Consider the following 18,405-nt stretch of genomic DNA (forward strand, 5'->3'; position numbering starts at 1 on the left):
TTGTTGAATTTTTGTAATTTTTTTGTTGAGTTTTTGTCACATTTTTGTTGAATTTTTGTCACATTTTTGTTGATTTTTTGTCAGATTTTTGTTGCATTTTTGTCACATTTTTGTCAAATTTTTGTTGAGCTTTTTGTCACATTTTTGTTGAATTTTTGTCACATTTTTGTTGAATTTTTGTCACATTTTTGTTGATTTTTTGTCACATTTTTGTTGAGTTTTTGTCACATTTTTGTTGAGTTTTTGTCACATTTTTGTTGAGTTTTTGTCACTCTTTGGTTGAGGTTTTGTCACATTTTTGTTGAGTTTTTGTCACATTTTTGTTGAGTTTTTGTCACTCTTTGGTTGAGGTTTTGTCACATTTTTGTTGAGTTTTTGTCACATTTTTGTCACATTTTTGTTGAATTTTTGTCAGATTTTTGTTGAATTTTTGTCAGATTTTTGTCAGATTTTTGTTGAGTTTTTGTCACATTTTTGTCACATTTTTGTTGAGCTTTTTGTCACATTTTTGTTGAATTTTTGTCACTTTTTGTTGAATTTTTGTCAGATTTTTGTCAGATTTTTGTCAGATTTTTGTTGAGTTTTTGTCACATTTTTGTCACATTTTTGTTGAGCTTTTTGTCACATTTTTGTTGCATTTTTGTCACATTTTTGTTGCATTTTTGTCAGATTTTTGTCAGATTTTTGTCAGATTTTTGTCAGATTTTTGTCAGATTTTTGTCAGATTTTTGTCAGATTTTTGTTGAGTTTTTGTCACATTTTTGTTGAGTTTTTGTCACATTTTTGTCACATTTTTGTTGATTTTTTGTCACATTTTTGTTGCATTTTTGTCAGGTTTTTGTTGAGTTTTTGTCACTCTTTGGTTGAGTTTTTGTCACATTTTTGTTGAGCTTTTTGTCACATTTTTGTCGCATTTTTGTCACATTTTTGTTGAATTTTTAATTATTTTTTCTATCATTTTTTAATGTGTTTTTTTTGTCCGTGTTTTTCTCATGTTTTCATCCTCTTTTTCTCGCTATTTTGATGCTTTTCTTTTCAGCTTTTAGATTTGGGTAAAGCTCGGTTGAGGCGGGACCTGTGGCCCTCGAGCCAGTGGCCCTTCTGTGCTCTTCCAGAACGGACATATGGCCAGTCCGCCCCTGGGCTCACATTTGGACTTGGGTGAAGCCGGAGGATTCCCATTGGCTTCAGTGGGATCTGGTCTGTACCCCCCCCCCCCCTTTAAAGGCCTTGTCACACTGGTCACATGCCAGTCACCAGGCTGATCCTTGGTGTGAATGTGGCAGCAGTTCATGCAATTACTCGTACATTTGAAGCTGTCTCTCTTGAACACAGCCCTTTCCAGAGGGAGTTTGACGGTCATCCACACTTATCACAGACATCTTCTCCCCTGTGTCCATGAGTGTGGGCTTTCCAATTTCCTGCCGCGTTCCACAGAGGTCACAAGTGAAGGCCTTTCTCTCCTGAGTGGATGTGCATACTCTTTCCCACACTCATCACAGGATAATTGACTTTGAACTGGACTGGACAGATGCGACGTAGAGTTCTCGAGTGGGAGGTGACCTGTCTTTCTAAATCAGTGTGGGATATGCTCTGCCACATGTTCTATGACACATTCTGACCGTGTTTAGGATGTTTGAAGTGGTCTTTTCTGGAGAAGCATTTACCACACTCATCACAGCAGAAGTTTCTTTGACTGTGAGTGAGTTTGTGTGATTTTACTCCAGCGAGGCCTTTTCAGACTGTGACAAAATATGTTGACGAAATTGAACTCTCTTTCTGGCAGGTGTCGCCTCAACAGCAATTGTCCCCACGACTGTACAAATACAAACTCCCGTAAGAATTCGTCACAAAAGGCCACAGCATGTTTGTAATGTCCCACCCCCCCCCCAATGTCTAACATTTATTCCCCAGACGTGACTCGAATGTTCACAAGCTGCTGACGTCATTCGCGAACGGCCAACCGGCGCAGGAAGAAAAAGAGAAGAGAGTCAGAGGGATGGAGAAAGAGAGAAAAGAAAGAGAGCGAGAAAGACGACGAGGCTCCTCACCGAGCTTGATTTTTCAACTTCAATAAAGGCCCCTTCATGTTGCCATGGCTACCTCATCTCTCGTCTCCTCGCTCCTACCTCCTAAGCTCCTTCCCCGCTCGTCCTTGCGGGCTCTCCGATGGCGGGGGCCTGTGGGCGGATCGGCGATTGTGACTTGACTCCGGAATGAGGCGAGGGGAGAGGAAAGCTTTTCAGAGAGCAGTGTGCTACAGTCTAAAACAGAAGAAAAAGAAAAAAAACTATGTTGGTCTTTGAAAATGTAGCTTTCCAAACACTAACACTTGGGGGCTTCTGCTCATCGTTTCCCTTTTGAAATGTTCTCATTCTTCTTTCTTTCCTTGAGAAATACACGGGGAATCACTCACCCAATGTTGGCCCATGTGCAAAACGAGTAGCACATGCAAAAGTGGATCAAAAGAGGACGCTAACGCCAGAGTCTGTTATACACTGCGTTCCAAATGACACTTTTCTCGGATTTTCTAAACTGTCAACTCCAATGAGAGTCAGCATAGTTTTCAAGTCTTTAACTGGTAGAGGATCATTTAAATGTGGGTGAAAAAACCTCCCAGTGAAAAGTAAAAACCTCAAAATCCACTGTTCCAAATTATTAAGCAACTCATCATTTCAATACATTTTACAACTTGTAATTAACTGAAAATGGTCATTGTTTCATTTGTAGCATTAGGAGGTCATATTTACTGAAATCAAAAGCTATTTCAATCAAAAACATCTTCACAGGTCAGGTTTTGTTTTAACATAGGAGCCCTTGTGTGATAGCAGTTTCAAAATTCTTAAATCCATTAAACTTGTGAGTTTTTGGACAGTTTCTACTTGGATTTCTTGGCAGGATGTTAGAATAGCCTCCCAGAGCTGCTGTTTGGATGAAAACTGCCTCCCACCCTCATAGAAGTTTTGTTTGTTGAGGCTCCAAAGGTTCTCAATAGGGTTGAAGTCAGGGGAGGAGGGGGTCCACATCATGAGTTTCTCTCCTTTTATGCCCATAGCAGCCAGTGATGCGGAGGTATTCTTTACAGCAGGACATGGTGCGTTGTCACGCATGAAGATGATTTTGTTTGGGAAAGCACGGCTCTTCTTTTTGTAGCATAGAAGACAGTGGTCAGTCAGAGAGAGGTCATTTTCACTCCTTCAGGTATCCTAAAGGGGCCGACCAGCTCTCTCACCATGATTCTGCCCCAAAACGTGACTCCGCCCCCTCCTTACTGATGTCACAGCCTTGATGGGACATTGTGGTCATTCACCAAACATCCACTACTCCATTGATTTGACCATCCAGGGCTACACGGCCTCATCAGTGAACGAGACTGTTTGAAAATGAGTTCTCATGTATTTCTGAGCCACTGCAATGAACAGTTTAGGGGAGGCCGGATAGAAGGTTTTTGCACAACTGCAGCCTCTGGAGGGTCCTACACCTTGATGTTTGGGAGACTCCAGAGGCACCAGCTGCTTCCTGTTCGCTGCTTTGTAGAAGCTGTTCTCTTAATCTGATGTATTTGTCAGAGAAACTGTCCTCATTGTGCCTTTATCTGCACAAACCTGTGTGTGCTCTGAATCAACCTCAAATCTCTTAAAGGGGGGGTATTATGCAAAATGTACTTTTTCAAGCTTTACATCATGTTATTCTGTCATTCCCTCATTAAAAACATGCCTGAAGTGTTGCCTTGGCACATTCACGTATTTTTGAGTAATCCGTAAGAACTCTGATGGCGGCCATTTTAGGGATAGGTTTGCCTGAGTCCTCCTAGGAACGCCCCCACCTCCTGGAGACGCCTCCGAGCTTTCGTCACCAGCCGAGTAACCAACCACTGCTCCTCAGCAGAACCCCCTCCCCACTGATGCCACAGACAGCGTGTGGAGGGGGCGTGTCTGAAAGGGTCAGAGGTTCTTAAAGAGACAGAGGCCTATTTCAAGACATTCACTACAGCCATTTTGAGAGAGACATTTTATACAAGGCAGTTATTCTAATTTACTGCATTTACAGACCAACAGAAGGTTTGGTCATCATTGTAGTGTGATATAGACTGGTGCTATGTGATTGAAAAAAGCATAATACCCCCGCTTTAACAGTACAATGATCATGCTTGATCTTGAAATATCGAAGGTTTTCATACTTGAAAATGATGGTCTGCTTAATAATGTGGAACGTCCTTTTTCAGCAGTTTTTTCCTAAATTGGACTTTCCTGACGGCTAATCATCACAGGCGTCAGTGATTCAAAGAGCCCTGAGACACAACACCATCCATGAGTTTAATTGAACTTTTTTCCTTTACCTTTTTGGCACAGAAATACAATTTGCATAATAATCTGGAACACAGTGTATGTTTGTGTCGTCACATTCTGGGCTAGGCTGTATCCGTTGTGCGTCGACAGGCTCAGATCGCCGTCACATCACTTGCGTGGATCCTACAGTAATCACATGTCTACAAAATTCATTTCAATGTCAGATGCACATTTCATTTTTTCCACAGACACATGTGCTTGAAGGAAGCAGAAATGATTCATGCAGCACTCAGCGCATGGACCATATGCTCTTAGATAATTAGGGCCGCTATAAATAAAACAGTGATTGGCTCAGAGCGCTGTGAGGAACAAACGGAGCTCTATATATTATAAGAGATGTCAACAAGCATGTCTTAATCCACTTCATGTAGCACATTTAATGCAGACTGCGTTTGTTTACTTTCCTAATATTTGTTTTAAGTTCCTTTTCCCACGTCCATTACAAGTCCGTCATCTTTTGTTTCAACCAAATAGAGTAAAGTTGAATCAAGATTATGAGTTGCGGTTGATGGTCTCGTGGTTAAGGTTCTGCTGTACTTCTACATACTTCGATTGTATGGTGGGCATGATTAGTGATGTATACGACGTGACAATAGAGTTATTATGCAGATTAACAGGTCTTGACAGAGAGAGAGAGAGAGAGAGAAAGAGAGAGGGGGGAGAGAGGGAGGGTGAAGGGGGGGCGAGAGAAAGAGAGAGAGAGAGAGGAGGGGGAGAGAGAGGGAGAGAGAGAGAGAGAGGGAGGGAGAGAGAGGAGGGGGAGAGAGAAGGAGAGAGGGAGAGAGAAAGAGAGAGAGAGAGAGGGAGGGAGAGAGAGAGGGAGGGAGAGGAGGGGGAGAGAGGGAGGGAGAGAGAGAGAGAGAGAGAGAAGGAGAGAGGGAGAGAGAAAGAGAGAGGGGGGAGAGGGGGAGAGAAAGAGAGAGAGAGAGAGAGGGAGAGAGAGAGGAGAGGGAGAGAGAAAGAAAGAGAGAGAGAGAGAGAGAGAGAGAGGGGGGATTGAGAGAGAGAGGGAGAGAAAGAGAGAGAGAGAGAGAGAGGAGGGGAGAGAAGGAGAGAGGGAGAGAGAAAGAGAGAGAGAGAGGAGGGGGGATTGAGAGAGAGAGGGAGAGAGAGAGAGAGAGGAGGGGGAGAGAGAAGGAGAGAGAGAAAGAGAGAGAGAGGGATTGAGAGAGGGATTGAGAGAGGGAGGGAGAGAGGGAGAGAGAGAGGGAGAGAGAGAGGGAGGGAGAGAGGAGGGGGAGAGAGAGAGGGAGAGAGAGAGAGAGAGAGAGAGAGGAGGGGGAGAGAGAGAGAGAGAGGGATTGAGAGAGGGAGGGAGAGAGAGAGAGGGAGAGATAGGGAGAGAGAGAGGAGGGGGAGAGAGAGAGAGAGAGCGCGCACGCCGGAGCGATACATCCTCCGCCGCTCGTCTCTCCACTTCCTCGGAATTATTCCAGGAATCTCTTCATCCGCGAGAAAAGCGAGCAATGCGTCCCTCACGAGGATCAGGGATGTGATCGAATGGGCTCTTTTCCTGTGGTAAGTCATCAGAAGTACACGTTCCTCTCGTTTTTTCCATTTCACAAAAAGGGGCACTGCACCATCCGCGCTGCCTGGCATGTCCGCAGCTCCTGCTTGACACATGAGATTATGCAGCGGTTTTGTACATGCACGAAACGTAAATCTGACTGATTTGCAGATGACCAAGCGGCTGCATGGACGCACTGATGCAGCGGTGAAGTCTGTGGCGACATGACGCCCTGTTGCAGCGCCAGATGTAGCGCTGGTGTCGCTCTGTTTTGGTGACTCGTGTTGGCCGTAACGCAAGGATGTAGCCTGGGCTGTTGATTGGTAGAACTTAAAAGAAAAGAAAAGAAATGTTTTTGACTTTTTTTTTTTACTTAAAAATGATTTATTCAATCAGGGAAGTCCCACTGAGATTAGGAATCTCATTTCATGGGGAGTCCTGGTCCCAGAGGGGAACCTATTGTACATGTTTGTAGAGGTATAGGGGAAACCGGTGAGCCCAGAGGAAACCTACGCAGACAGGAGAACATGCAAACTCCACACAAAAAGACCCCGTCCAGGTGGGAATCGAACCCAGGACTTTCTAGCTGTGAAGCACAAGAGCTAACTGCTGCGCCACCGTGCTGCCTGGAAATATCGGTAAAAAAAAACAATGAATGAATCAGTTCAACTTAGGTTCTGGTTTATATCTGATTTACTTACTCCCGGTTTAGTGATATTATTGTTTGTTGAGGCTCCAAAGGTTGTCAATATGGTTGAAGTCAGGGGAGGAGGGGGTCCACATCATGAGTTTCTCCCCTTTTATGTCCATAGCAGCCATTGATGCAGAGATATTCACAGTGTGACATTTGTCCACCACCGGACATTGTGGTGGTGGACAAAGAGCAGAGGAAAGCCGTTGTGGTCGACATAGCAATACCAAGCGACTTCAACATCACATGCTGTTCCTAGGACTGCACTGTTCTGGACTGAGATGTCTGATGTATTTCCTGGGATCTGCTGGAGCCACTCCTCCAGTTTGGGGGTCACTGCCCCGAGTGCCCCAACGACCACGGGCACCACTGACGCCTTCACCCTCCAGGTTTTCTCTAGCTCTTCTCTGAGCCCCTGGTGTTTCTCTAGTTTCTCGTGTTCCTTTTTCCTGATGTTGAAGTCTTGGTATTGCTGTGTCGACCACAACGGCTTTCCTCTGCTCTTTGTCCACCACCACAATGTCCGGTTGGTTCGCCATTACCATTTTGTCCGTCTGTATCTGGAAGTCCCACAGGATCTTGGCTCGGTCATTGTCGACCACCTTTTGAGGTGTTTCCCACTTTGACCTTGGGTTTCCAGCCCATACTCGTGCTGTGTAAATTAACTTGCTCTGCAGCGGACGTCTGTGCTGTCAAAAATAATTGCAGCCATGGCTATTTGCTAATTGCAACAATTCCGCTTGTGATTGGGTTTGATGGTTAGGTCTAATGGTGATCATTTTGACCAGAGACAAATCATCGTCAGAGCAAAGTGTGAGACAGTTATGACTCATGCTCCATTTACTGAGCTTCTTCAGAAGTTTCAATTACAGCCTTCACACACACACACACATTCAACCCTGCTGCAAATTCTGCTCTTTAAAGACAAACACTGGGGCTGCAGAGCAAAACATAATTGAAATCAAAACAGGTTTAATTGCAGCCCTGTCTATGAGCAACGAAATGATTGTTTTGTAAAAGAAAGAATTTGATGGGAAAAAGTTTCTTTCCAAGAGAACAATTGGAGTTTTTTTTCCGTTATGATAATAATAATAATGAAGGTTTCACATTGACACTTGAGACATTTTGAAGAACCTATTCACCTTATCCCGCCCGGCCCACTTTTGACTCTTTTTGGAAGAACGAGGGAAAAATGTCACCGTTCAAATCTGATGTTTTTGTAGATTGATTTGAGTAAAATGTCCAATGTTCATTTGCACCAACAAGTCAACACTGCACGTTTCTCTGCGCAGCCTGAAAACGGCTTTGTTTTCATGTCGTAACTGATGTTATGTGGCCTTCTCCAGTCCCATGCTAACAGATAGGAGAAAAGGGGGCGGGCACAATTCAATTGGCACCCACGCGAGCCTCCGGAATAAGGTGAATAGCCACTTTGACCAGTCGATTTTACAAGACTTTGACTCAAAACCCACCTGTTCAAACTAGCTTTTTCTTATTCCCCATGTAAAGCGCTATATAAGTTCGATGTATTATTATTATTACCAAGTTTTTGTGTGAGCTCTCGAAATTTCCGAAACATTGGGACAGGAACAAACAACCGTAAGTCGTTTTCTTACCAATAGCCAACAGGGTCGCGAAAGTGGAAACCCGAGCACCATTGAACAGACACATAAGCTGAAGTGTTGAGCCTGGGTCAGGAGTGATCAGAACACAATGTTTTATGGACTGATGAGAACAGGGACAGGGTCACTCACAACACAGTGACTAACACACAGTCAGGAAAGATGCTTGGTGCCAGGTTATGAATGCTAATGTTGTCACTGGGCAGTTTGACGGTGAAAAACTTACCGGCATTACAGATTTGCAAACACTTATACAGTATTACAGCTATCTGAAAATCAAATCATCATCAAATCATTCCTGTAATATTTGAGAAGGAGACTATCTGGGGCTTGTCTCCTTCTCAAATGCGTTATACAGACGGCATCTCGTCATAGAAGGGGGCGTGGCTTCGCCAAGGGGGAAAATAGAATCTTTAGAGAAATACAATTTTCCACTCTTTTTTGCGATTTTCTGGTGGAATATCAATTTATTTATCACATATAAATAAAGTCAAGTGTAAATCGGGCCCATATGGATATTTTCTCACAGCAGATTGTTCAGTAGAAGTGAAAATACGGCAGTTGTAGCTAGCGCGAGCTAACCGTTAGCATTAGCCCGATGCTAACATGTAGCATCCAGTTAGCATTCTCCGTTATTCATGTATTTATGGGCTGTTGAACCACTTTGCTCCTCCCCATGTCTTTGTATCATTATTTAGTAGAAACTATATTCATAATTCAGCATTTGTTACAGTAGTTTTTGAATAATTAGAGAAAATTTTCATTTTTTCAAAATTGTTTTCCCCCTTAACTGTTTTTAAAAGAGAGATACCGTCTGTATCTATATGGTCATTTTTGAAAACAGTTAAGGGGGAAAACAATTTTGAAAAAATCTAAACTTTGTCTAATTATTCAAAAACTACTTCAACAAATGTTGAATTATGGATATAGTTTCTACTAAATAAAGAAACAAACACATGGGGAGGAGCAAAGTGGTTCAACAGCCCATAAATACATGAATAACGGAGAATGCTAACTTCATGCTACATGTTAGCATCGGGCTAATGCTAACGGTTAGCTAGCGCTTGCTACAACTGCCGTTTTTTCACTTCTACTGAACAATCTGCTGTGAGAAAATATCCATATGGGCCTGATTTACACTTGACTTTATTCATGTGTGAGAAATAAGTTGATATTCCACCAGAAAATGGCTAAAAAGAGGGAAAATTGTGTTTCTCTAAAGATTCTATTTTCCCCCTCGGCGAAGCCACGCCCCCTTCTATGACGAGATGCCGTCTGTATCTATCCAATCTGAAACTCCAAAAAAGTATTAACACCTTATTTTAGTAGGGGTGCACAACTTTGGGGAAAAGACAGCTTGAAATTGTTCTAGCAATTGTGATTAGATGTAGTATCAATGTGCATATTATATAGGCTACATGTCCCCTATCCACACATAGTTCCCAGTACAGAGAGGTTTTATTATCGCTCCTCCACAGTTCCAAAGATTCACTGTAAAAGACACTTTATCACACTGAAAGAAGACTCACGGCTGTAAGAGGGAACATTGACTTGAAGGAACGTTTTGTCATCCATATCGACAAAGGGTAATAGTAAAAAAAAAAAAACATAAATTACAAAAATGGAGCGAAGTTTCTATAGCAACCTGGATGTGAGCGGAGAAAGGCAGTGGGAGAGAGAAAGAGAGTGAGAAGGGAAAGTGTGTGCTTTAAACGGAGGCAGCTTTGAGTTTTTGGGAAGGACGCAACAGATGGGATTGTTTGAGGAAGCGATCTGAAAAGCCATGAATACTGTTTGTTACTTGTACTGGGCGAGCTGGAGCCCAGAGACAGCTATAATGTAATGAAATGTTCACCAGCACATACATTTTTGAAAGGAGGACCTCTGCTTTGGTGGAGTCCACCATGACGAGTTAAAGCACAGATTATATTTAAAGGAACAGGCCACCGTTTTTACATACTGAGATATGTTCTAACCTTAGCTTTGACGAGTTCTTTAGGACCTGTCTGATCTTCACCCGTGCCTTCAGTCACGTAAACACAGCACAGACGGCGTTAGCATTTAGCCTCTTCCTCTCTCCTCTATAGCTCCAAAACAGGTCAAGATAGAAGCTACCAAGCTCTTCCACGTTTTCCCTATTTAAATATGGTTACGTGAAGTGTTCCACTACAAAGTATAATTACACAAAATTAAACAATGTGGATTTTCTAAGCGGATAAAAGGGGGAACTATATTGTCAAGGCGTAATAATACCAGGAGTAATTTGGCATCCGCACAGTAAAGTGAAGATTACTGCGCGGATTTCGAACTACTCCTGGTATTATTACGTCGTTAGGTCAGTGACAAATAAATGCTATTGTGTAATGTTTTTGGAAAAAATGGTGTTCATTTTTAGACAGGGAATACAATTTTGTGACCCGATATGTCCCTACGACTAAAATACTTAATTGCTGTAAAAAAAAATAAAAATAAAAAAAAGATTATTATTTTTTTAATTTGGCCCAATTTGGCACAGTTGGATTTCGCCTGGACTTTTTTTTTTATAAAGCATGTATAACTTCAGTGTTTTGACCTACTGGTATTTTGTTGACTACAGGGAGCACACACTATATTGATTATTTCCATTTCTGTTCTTATTTGCTACAGCACAGACAGAGAAAGAGCATTTTTAGGTGCAAATATGTGTTTTTTTATTCAGGCGAAATTTTGATTTTTCTGTTTCAATCTAATTTTTACTTACAAACTGTAATTTTTTTCAATTATTTTTCACTGAAACAAAATGTCCCAAGGATAAAGTTTATTTTGGTACCAAGATTAGCCATGTGTACCCCTTGTAGAGGCTGAGTTAAACCCAAATAAACACATGTATAGCATTTTGGGGAAAAGGGCCCTTGAGGTACTTTATTGTCCCCGTAGGGAAAATTGTCCATTTATCACGTTTGGGGCGGTGGGTGACTGCAGTGCAAACGCCTGGGGACCAATCGTCATCCGGATGTGGACTAATGCTCCAAATCAACCTGGTTCATAAACTCACAAGCTCACTCTTTGTTTGAATCCGCACCACCGGTGGTTCGAGCGGATTGTGTGGCGGTTTTGCCGTAAGTAGGATGGTGTTACATTTGACGACAACAACAACAACAAAGCACTTTTGTCGATACTTGTTAAAAACAGGAAGGTGCCGTGCCGGAAAAACACAAGGTCTGCTGCGACACACGTATAACTTCATGCAAATCAAATACAACACGCAATTTTCTATGTTGCTGGTTTATGGTTTGCGACTCGGCTAAGGCTGCATCATGTATTCTCTGCCTTAAGCCCATTCTCTTCCCGAACGATTTAATTGGGACCATCTCCAGGCTGGTGCTGTGCTAATGTTATTCGCGCTGTAAGGACAATCTGGTTCCTGCCAAGTTAATGTCATCACAAAATGTGGCTTAACAGGATCAGGGTGCACAGTCCTGGTGCTCTTTGGAAAGCCACACACATTCTGAAGTGGTAGTACTTGTTTTTAGAGATCGTCTGTAAAGCAAACAATACTGTGTTTACCAGAATGTATGGATTTTTCAAAGTATCCACTCATTTAGCAAGGTCACAGACTTGTGCCTTCTTGCGTTTGCTAATCGTTGGATTCATTTGGCCTCTTTTAAACCTCCACGCTGCACTATTTCAGGAGTCAGGCTAATTACTGGGACAATCTCCTCTGCCAGTGCTCGATTTGTTCAGGAAAAAAGCCCTGTCAAATGCTTTCAATTGTGAATGTCCACTCAAGTCCGTTCAGTTTTTGTAGATGTTGCAGTAGTAAGGAAGCATAGATAATATACAGACGGCAGGAATAATAGCATGGCCTTTCACGGTTCCCCCCAGAACAGCTAAGGGAGGTGTGCATGGATCGGGAAGTCTGGGCATCTCTGCTGAGACTGCTGCCCCCGCGACCCGGCCCCGGTTAAAGCGGAAGAAAATGGATGGATGGATGGATGGATGGACTTGTATTGGTGCACTGATGGAAATGTGACGGCTTTTTAACAAAATAGGTCACATTATAGACAGTATCATGAAAGTGACTAATCAAGTGCTCAAGTAGATACAGTTTATGTCAAAAATGGATTACTGCATATTGTAAACTCAGAAGGAAGAGGCTAAATATGTGTCTGTCTTGCTTCACTCACCATCTGACAGAGTCCCGTGCCCTGAAATATGCTTTTATATAATTTACTTGAAGAAATGTGATGAGCGGTAAGGACTTAACAGTTAACAAGGACTTAACAAGGAGCTAACAGTTTATGCTCAAGTACATCCTCCTTTTAAAGCTTTAAACTGTGAATGTTGGCATTGTGACAGTTAAAGTGAGGAAGTCAGGAAGTTCAAGAGATCCTTGGGGTCTTTTTTGCTGTTACATAACAAAAAGTGGGAGCAAGAGCCGCTCTACTCGGAGAACGAAGATGAAATGCTGAATCGAGAAAGTTCCCATTCAACATGATTTAATCATATAGTTCCTTTTATCTGCTATTCCACTGCTATACCATTGAGTACTTACATTGAACAAAAATATAAAGACAACACTTTAGTTTATTTTTCATCAGCTGAACTCAAAGATACAAAGCATTTTGTATAGACAAATATTGTTCACAAATCTGTCTAAATCTTCCACTTCTCCTTTGCCGAGATAATCCATCCCACCTCACAGGCGTGCAATATCAAGATGCTGATTAGACCACATAAATATTGCACAGGTGTGCCTTAGGCTGTCTACAATAGGCCACAGTATTTGAGAGAAATGGGTCTATTGTGTATAACAACAATGTTGTTAATTCCCAAGTAATGGGAGCAAAATTTGGTCACAATTTCTTGTTTTAGGTTGATTGGAGAAAGGCCCTGGAGGAAACTCATTCAGACGTCGGAATAATATGCAAGACAAACACTTTTTACTGTTATGTCTTGGTAAAAATAAAAGTTGAAGATGTTTCTAGATTTCATCTAATGACATGTTTGTGTCTGTGTTGTGTTCTTTTGTTTGCAGGAAACTCAGAAGCTCCACCACAAGTGCGCTATGGTCTGCCAGGATGTGAAGTTGTAAGACCTACTGCCGTTTCCCAACTGGACTATCACGCAAGCTATACAATCCCTAGTTATCCGTAGGCATCTCGAGTCACTCATAAGGAAGCTGAAATTGCGAAATATTGTACAATGTGGAACCTACTAGATGGTGCCCAAGTAACCACCAACTTTCTGATCTAACTTTCTTTTCATCGCAAACCTGATTAACTCAAGCACAAGGATTATGAGGCCCAAACCAGTGCTTTCCCACATGCATTGTACTGTATGTGTGTTGTTGTTACTCTGGGTGCCCCTCGTGGTGGGTCATTTGCCACACTCCCTGCCCTGGCACGTCTCCTGCCCCGTCCGCTGCGTCTGCCAAATCAAGCCGTGGTTTTCCTTTGACTCCTTGTACCACGAGGCCCCAACCGTAGACTGCAATGACCTCCTGCTAACCAAGCTCCCTTTCCCCATTCCGAAAACTACGCACACCTTACGCTTGCAGAGTAATCTCCTTTCAGACTTGGACACTGCGACTTTGCAAAAACTCCCCAATCTCACCGATCTTGACCTGTCGCAAAACCGCTTCAGCCACATCCGGACAATAACGTCAGGTCCGCCGCTGCGATCTTTACTTCTGCTGCATTTGGAGGAAAATCATTTAAGCCACCTGCCGGATGCGTCCTTCCCCTCTTTCCCAGTTTTGCAAGAATTGTTTCTAAGCCACAACAATTTGCACACAATTTCCCCAGGGGCTTTTGCGGGCTTGGACAACCTGCTACGTTTGCATATCAACAATAACAGACTGGCCACCATAGATCCAAGATGGTTCAGGGCGTTACCGAAGTTAGAGGTGCTAATGCTAGGCGGGAATCCGGTAGTCGCGTTACCGGAACAGGCGTTTATCGCGTTGAAATCTTTGCGGAGTCTCGTTCTCGGCGGAATGGGGCTACAGAACCTGGCAGAGAAGGCGCTCGACGGTTTGTATCAACTCGAAAGTCTTTCCTTCTTTGACAACCAACTTACGAAAGTGCCCACCCAGGCCCTGCGAAGAGTGCCGGGTCTGAAATTCCTCGATCTGAACAAAAATCGGATAAAGCAAATCCAAAGCGGGGATTTTCGAGACATGGCGCACCTTAAAGAGCTAGGTCTAAACAACATGGATGATTTGGTTTCGATTGAGAAAGGTGCGTTGGAAAATCTACCGGAGCTGACCAAACTAGAAATCACGAATAATCCGCGTTTGTCTTACATCCACCCGCACGCTTTTCTTAAATTGACCCGGCTTGAAAGTTTAATGCTCAACTCAAACTCCCTGAGCGCCCTCCACCACAACATCATGCTATCTTTGCCAAATTTGCAGGAAGTTAGCCTGCACTCCAATCCGTTGCGCTGTGACTGTCTTTTCCGTTGGGCCGCGGAAGAATCTCCTCATCTTTCCGCCGAAAAAGAGTCATCGCAGCTGGATTCGCAATCGCTCCGAGTCGTGAGGTTCATCCAACCGCAAGCCACGCTCTGCTCGGAACCTGCCGAACTGAGAGCCCGCAGGGTAAGGGAGGTGTCGACCCTAGAGATGTCTGCATCCTGCCTCCCGATGATCCCTTCAAATTCGCTGCCTTCGTACGTTGGCGTCAGAGAAGGCGGCAAAATGGTCCTGCATTGTCGGGCGCTCGGCGATCCGCAGCCGGAGATCTCCTGGGTGACGCCTTTTGGGATGAAACTAGGGCCAGGTCAGTCCAGCTCGTGCCGCAACGTGACGAGATCGAGTCGTAATCTTACTTCAAATAACTACATGGACACCCAGAACAGGTCTTTATGCAATCGCAACAAACACTACAAGCTCCTTCCCGAGGGGACTCTGGAGATTAGCAAGGTGACATCGCACGAAGCTGGGTTGTACACTTGCGTCGCGGAAAATCTACTTGGCGCAGACACCAGAAGCGTCACCGTCGGTGTGCATGCAAGAGAAAACCGAAGAAGGAAGGCAAACTTGAGGGCGTTTTCGAGAACCGAGGTCGCCAAACTAGAGCTTAGGGACGTCGGAGAACGCAATGCGATTTTTTCCTGGCAAAACGTTCGCAACCTGCCTTCGACGCGTCTGTCGTGGCAAGCCGTGTTCACCAGTTCGCACACGCCAATGTACACGACAAGGATCCTGGCCGGGACGCAGAGTTTTAACCTGACGCACTTACAACCGGTGACTTTTTACAGGGTGTGCCTCCACTTAGGGACGACAGAAGACATCAAGCACATTAACAAAATGGTAAGGAACGTCCGCAAACCCCAGTGCATCACGTTTCGGACCAAAGAGGCCTCGGATTCGGCGCTGGGTCTGGAGCTGAGCCCGGAGTTGACGTCCACGGCGGTTACGCTTTTGCTGCTGGCGCTCATCCTGCTCGCTCTGGCCGGACAGAGCTTTGAGACGGAGAGTCCGAAGGTGAATCATGTGACGCTGCTGCAAGAGGTGAAAAGTCACGTGGGCCATGTCAAGGAGGACGAAGGGGGAGCGGAGTGCGAGAAAGTGCCATTGTGATGAGTTAAATAACAGAACGTGGCTTTATAGGAGAATGTTTTGGTGTTTCTTACTTTTTATACGAGCGATCGCGGTTGTTGTTTACCTCCGCGATTTTTGATGGATGTTTTAGTGAATGGTAGGAAAACAGCTGATGCATCCAGGCCTGTAAGGCTGTTTTATGAAGTTACAGCGCAATTAAGGGAAGCAAAGGCCTGTGATGTTAGCATTGTTTTGCCAATCATAGAATTATTTATTTAATGCATTAAAGGAATAGGCCACCGTTTTTACATACTGAGATATGTTCTTACCTTAGCTTTGACGAGTTCTTTAGGACCTGTCTGGTCTTCACCCGTGCCTTCAGTCACGTAAACACAGCGCAGACGGCGTTAGCATTTAGCCTCTCCCTCTCTTCCCTATTTAAATATGGTTGCGTGAAGTGTTCCACTACAAAGTATAATTACACAAAATTAAACAATGTGGATTTTCTAAGCGGATAAAAGGGGGGACTATATTGTAAGGCGTAATAATACCAGGAGTAGTTCGAAATCTGCGCAGTAATCTTCACTTTACTGTGCGGATGCCAAATTACTCCTGGTATTATTACGCCTTGCAATATAGTCCACCCTTTTATCCGCTTAGAAAATCCACATTGTTTAATTTTGTGTAATTATACTTTGTGGTGGAACACTTCACGTAACCATATTTAAATAGGGAAAACGTGGAAGAGCTTGGTAGCTTCTATCTTGACCTGTTTTGGAGCTATAGAGGAGAGAGGGAGAGGCTAAATGCTAACGCCGTCTGTGCTGTGTTTACGTGACTGAAGATCAGACAGGTCTTAAAGAACTCGTCAAAGCTAAGGTAAGAACATATCTCAGTATGTAAAAACGGTGGCCTATTCCATTAAATGGCCTACCCCAAGCTCCGTCGCGATCGCTCATGTTTAGATTACAATCAAACTCTATTCTACAACTTGTGTTGGTCAGGTTTGTCAGAACTGCATATCCAAAAATATACAATTTTATGCGCATTGACATTTATTGTTTTTGTATAAAACCTGCTCGATTCATTTTGAGTGCGATCTGATTTTGTTGGGACCATAGCTGTTAACAATGGTGTTCGAGAGGATAGATGAAGAATAGGCAGCAGTCTGGATGTCTTATGCAGGAGAAGTTTATTTACCATCGGTGCGGGACCCGGAGACATGAACTCGAGACATTGCACTAGTCCTACCATTCAAGTCTGTCTATGCTTCCACAGAAGAGGGATAAATACCCTCTCAGAGCGTCATACTGATACGCAAGCATTCAGTGGCTGAGAGTGGGCACCTGAGCCCCACAGTCAAGGCTATGACAGAGATAGTACGACTGTACAGCCTGACCCAGTATGATAAAGAGCGATTTAATGTTATCCTCTAACAATAGTGAAGTACCTAATCTAATGTGTAGAGCACCATTGATGAATCAAGAGATTTGCCAATACTGAAAACGAAAACAAATAATAAAAAAAATACTGGATCATGATGTCACAGAAAACATTTTAACCAATTAAAACTCATAATTTACTTATACTTTTACACTTCATAGTAGTTGTTTACCTTAAAAAAAAACACACACAATTTTCATTCACTTCAAAGCAGTGAATGAAAAGGGCTTCGGGACACAGCAGTAGATACGCCTTTAAGTCTGTAATTATGATAAACAAGTCAATAACATTAATTATAAGGAAATGGAAAAAGCTTGTAACCCACTGGAAATGGTTCTGCAACCCACTTTTGGGCCCCGACCCACCAGTTGAGAACCACTCTACTTCTAAACATGCATAATTGTGGCTTATGCACAAAAAAAACAGTATGCAAGCCTTCATTTTTTTTACCCAACTACAGGCTAACGAATCTATGGCGCTATGATTACCACCACCAGATAACAATTCTGGTGGTGGTTTATGGGCTCTTTCGGATTCCTCAAAACACTCCTCCAGGTATGTTTTAAACAAGGGAACAATATTATAACAACATTTTGCATGACATCCTCCCCCCCCTTGAAATTTGACACAAGCAAGGCCAGTCCAATAGATGTGTTGAAGACACAACAAAGCGGCTGATAGACACTTGTTTACTGGCCTTACATTCAATTAACTTTATATCTGACAATCCAGACCGAGACCTCACATTTCAGTCCTGTCTTGATTAAATAATCTCCTATAAAGCCATGTGACGCTGTTCTACTCTCATGATTGAGATTATTTCCAAAATGATTGTGTTGCTGACAGAGGAACTAACCAGAAGAACGATTGTATCAATGCCGTGGTGTGGATTTATAGATTTGTATTTATTTTCTATAACATATAAAATATTATATATTGACATTGTTTTGTGTTAATAAAGTGAATTGTACAGAATTAAGAAGAAAATGGACAATCACAATTACAGAAAAAAACAGAGGATTTAATCAAGAGACATTTATTTGGGAGCAGTTCGGACCCCAGGGTCGTCAGAAAGTGTCTACATCGTGTCAAATGAAATCACCTGGGACAATATTGGACAAAAAGGCCGCTTACTTTCATCGCTTTGTGTATTGGTGACTAGTGTGAACATTTTGCTTCCAGCCAGTGGCACTTTGCTTTTTTTTAATTTGCCATTTGGAGACAATAAGCGAGACATTGCCACTGCCCTGGTAGAGGTGAGCGGA

The 18,405-nt window shown here is 43.1% G+C and overlaps 1 protein-coding gene across 1 annotated transcript; it reads left to right on the plus strand.

Annotated features, from left to right (window-relative positions):
- Positions 1-5,711: 5,711 nt before the first annotated feature.
- Positions 5,712-15,913, plus strand: LOC306982278 (leucine-rich repeat neuronal protein 2-like). Its single transcript, XM_079582165.1, has 2 exons — positions 5,712-5,867; positions 13,187-15,913. Exon 2 carries the CDS (start codon positions 13,448-13,450, stop codon positions 15,734-15,736), a length of 2,289 nt encoding a protein of 762 aa, XP_079438291.1. The 5' UTR covers positions 5,712-5,867; positions 13,187-13,447; the 3' UTR covers positions 15,737-15,913.
- Positions 15,914-18,405: the final 2,492 nt, after the last annotated feature.

The sequence above is a fragment of the Gobius niger genome, assembly GCF_951799975.1.
Source record: "Gobius niger genome assembly, chromosome: 24".
Lineage (NCBI taxonomy): Eukaryota > Metazoa > Chordata > Actinopteri > Gobiiformes > Gobiidae > Gobius > Gobius niger.

What these genes read in the sequence shown, in the direction of transcription:
- LOC306982278 (XM_079582165.1), top strand. Translation starts at nt 13,448, where the DNA reads ATGAGGCCCAAACCAGTGCTTTCCCACATGCATTGTACTGTATGTGTG.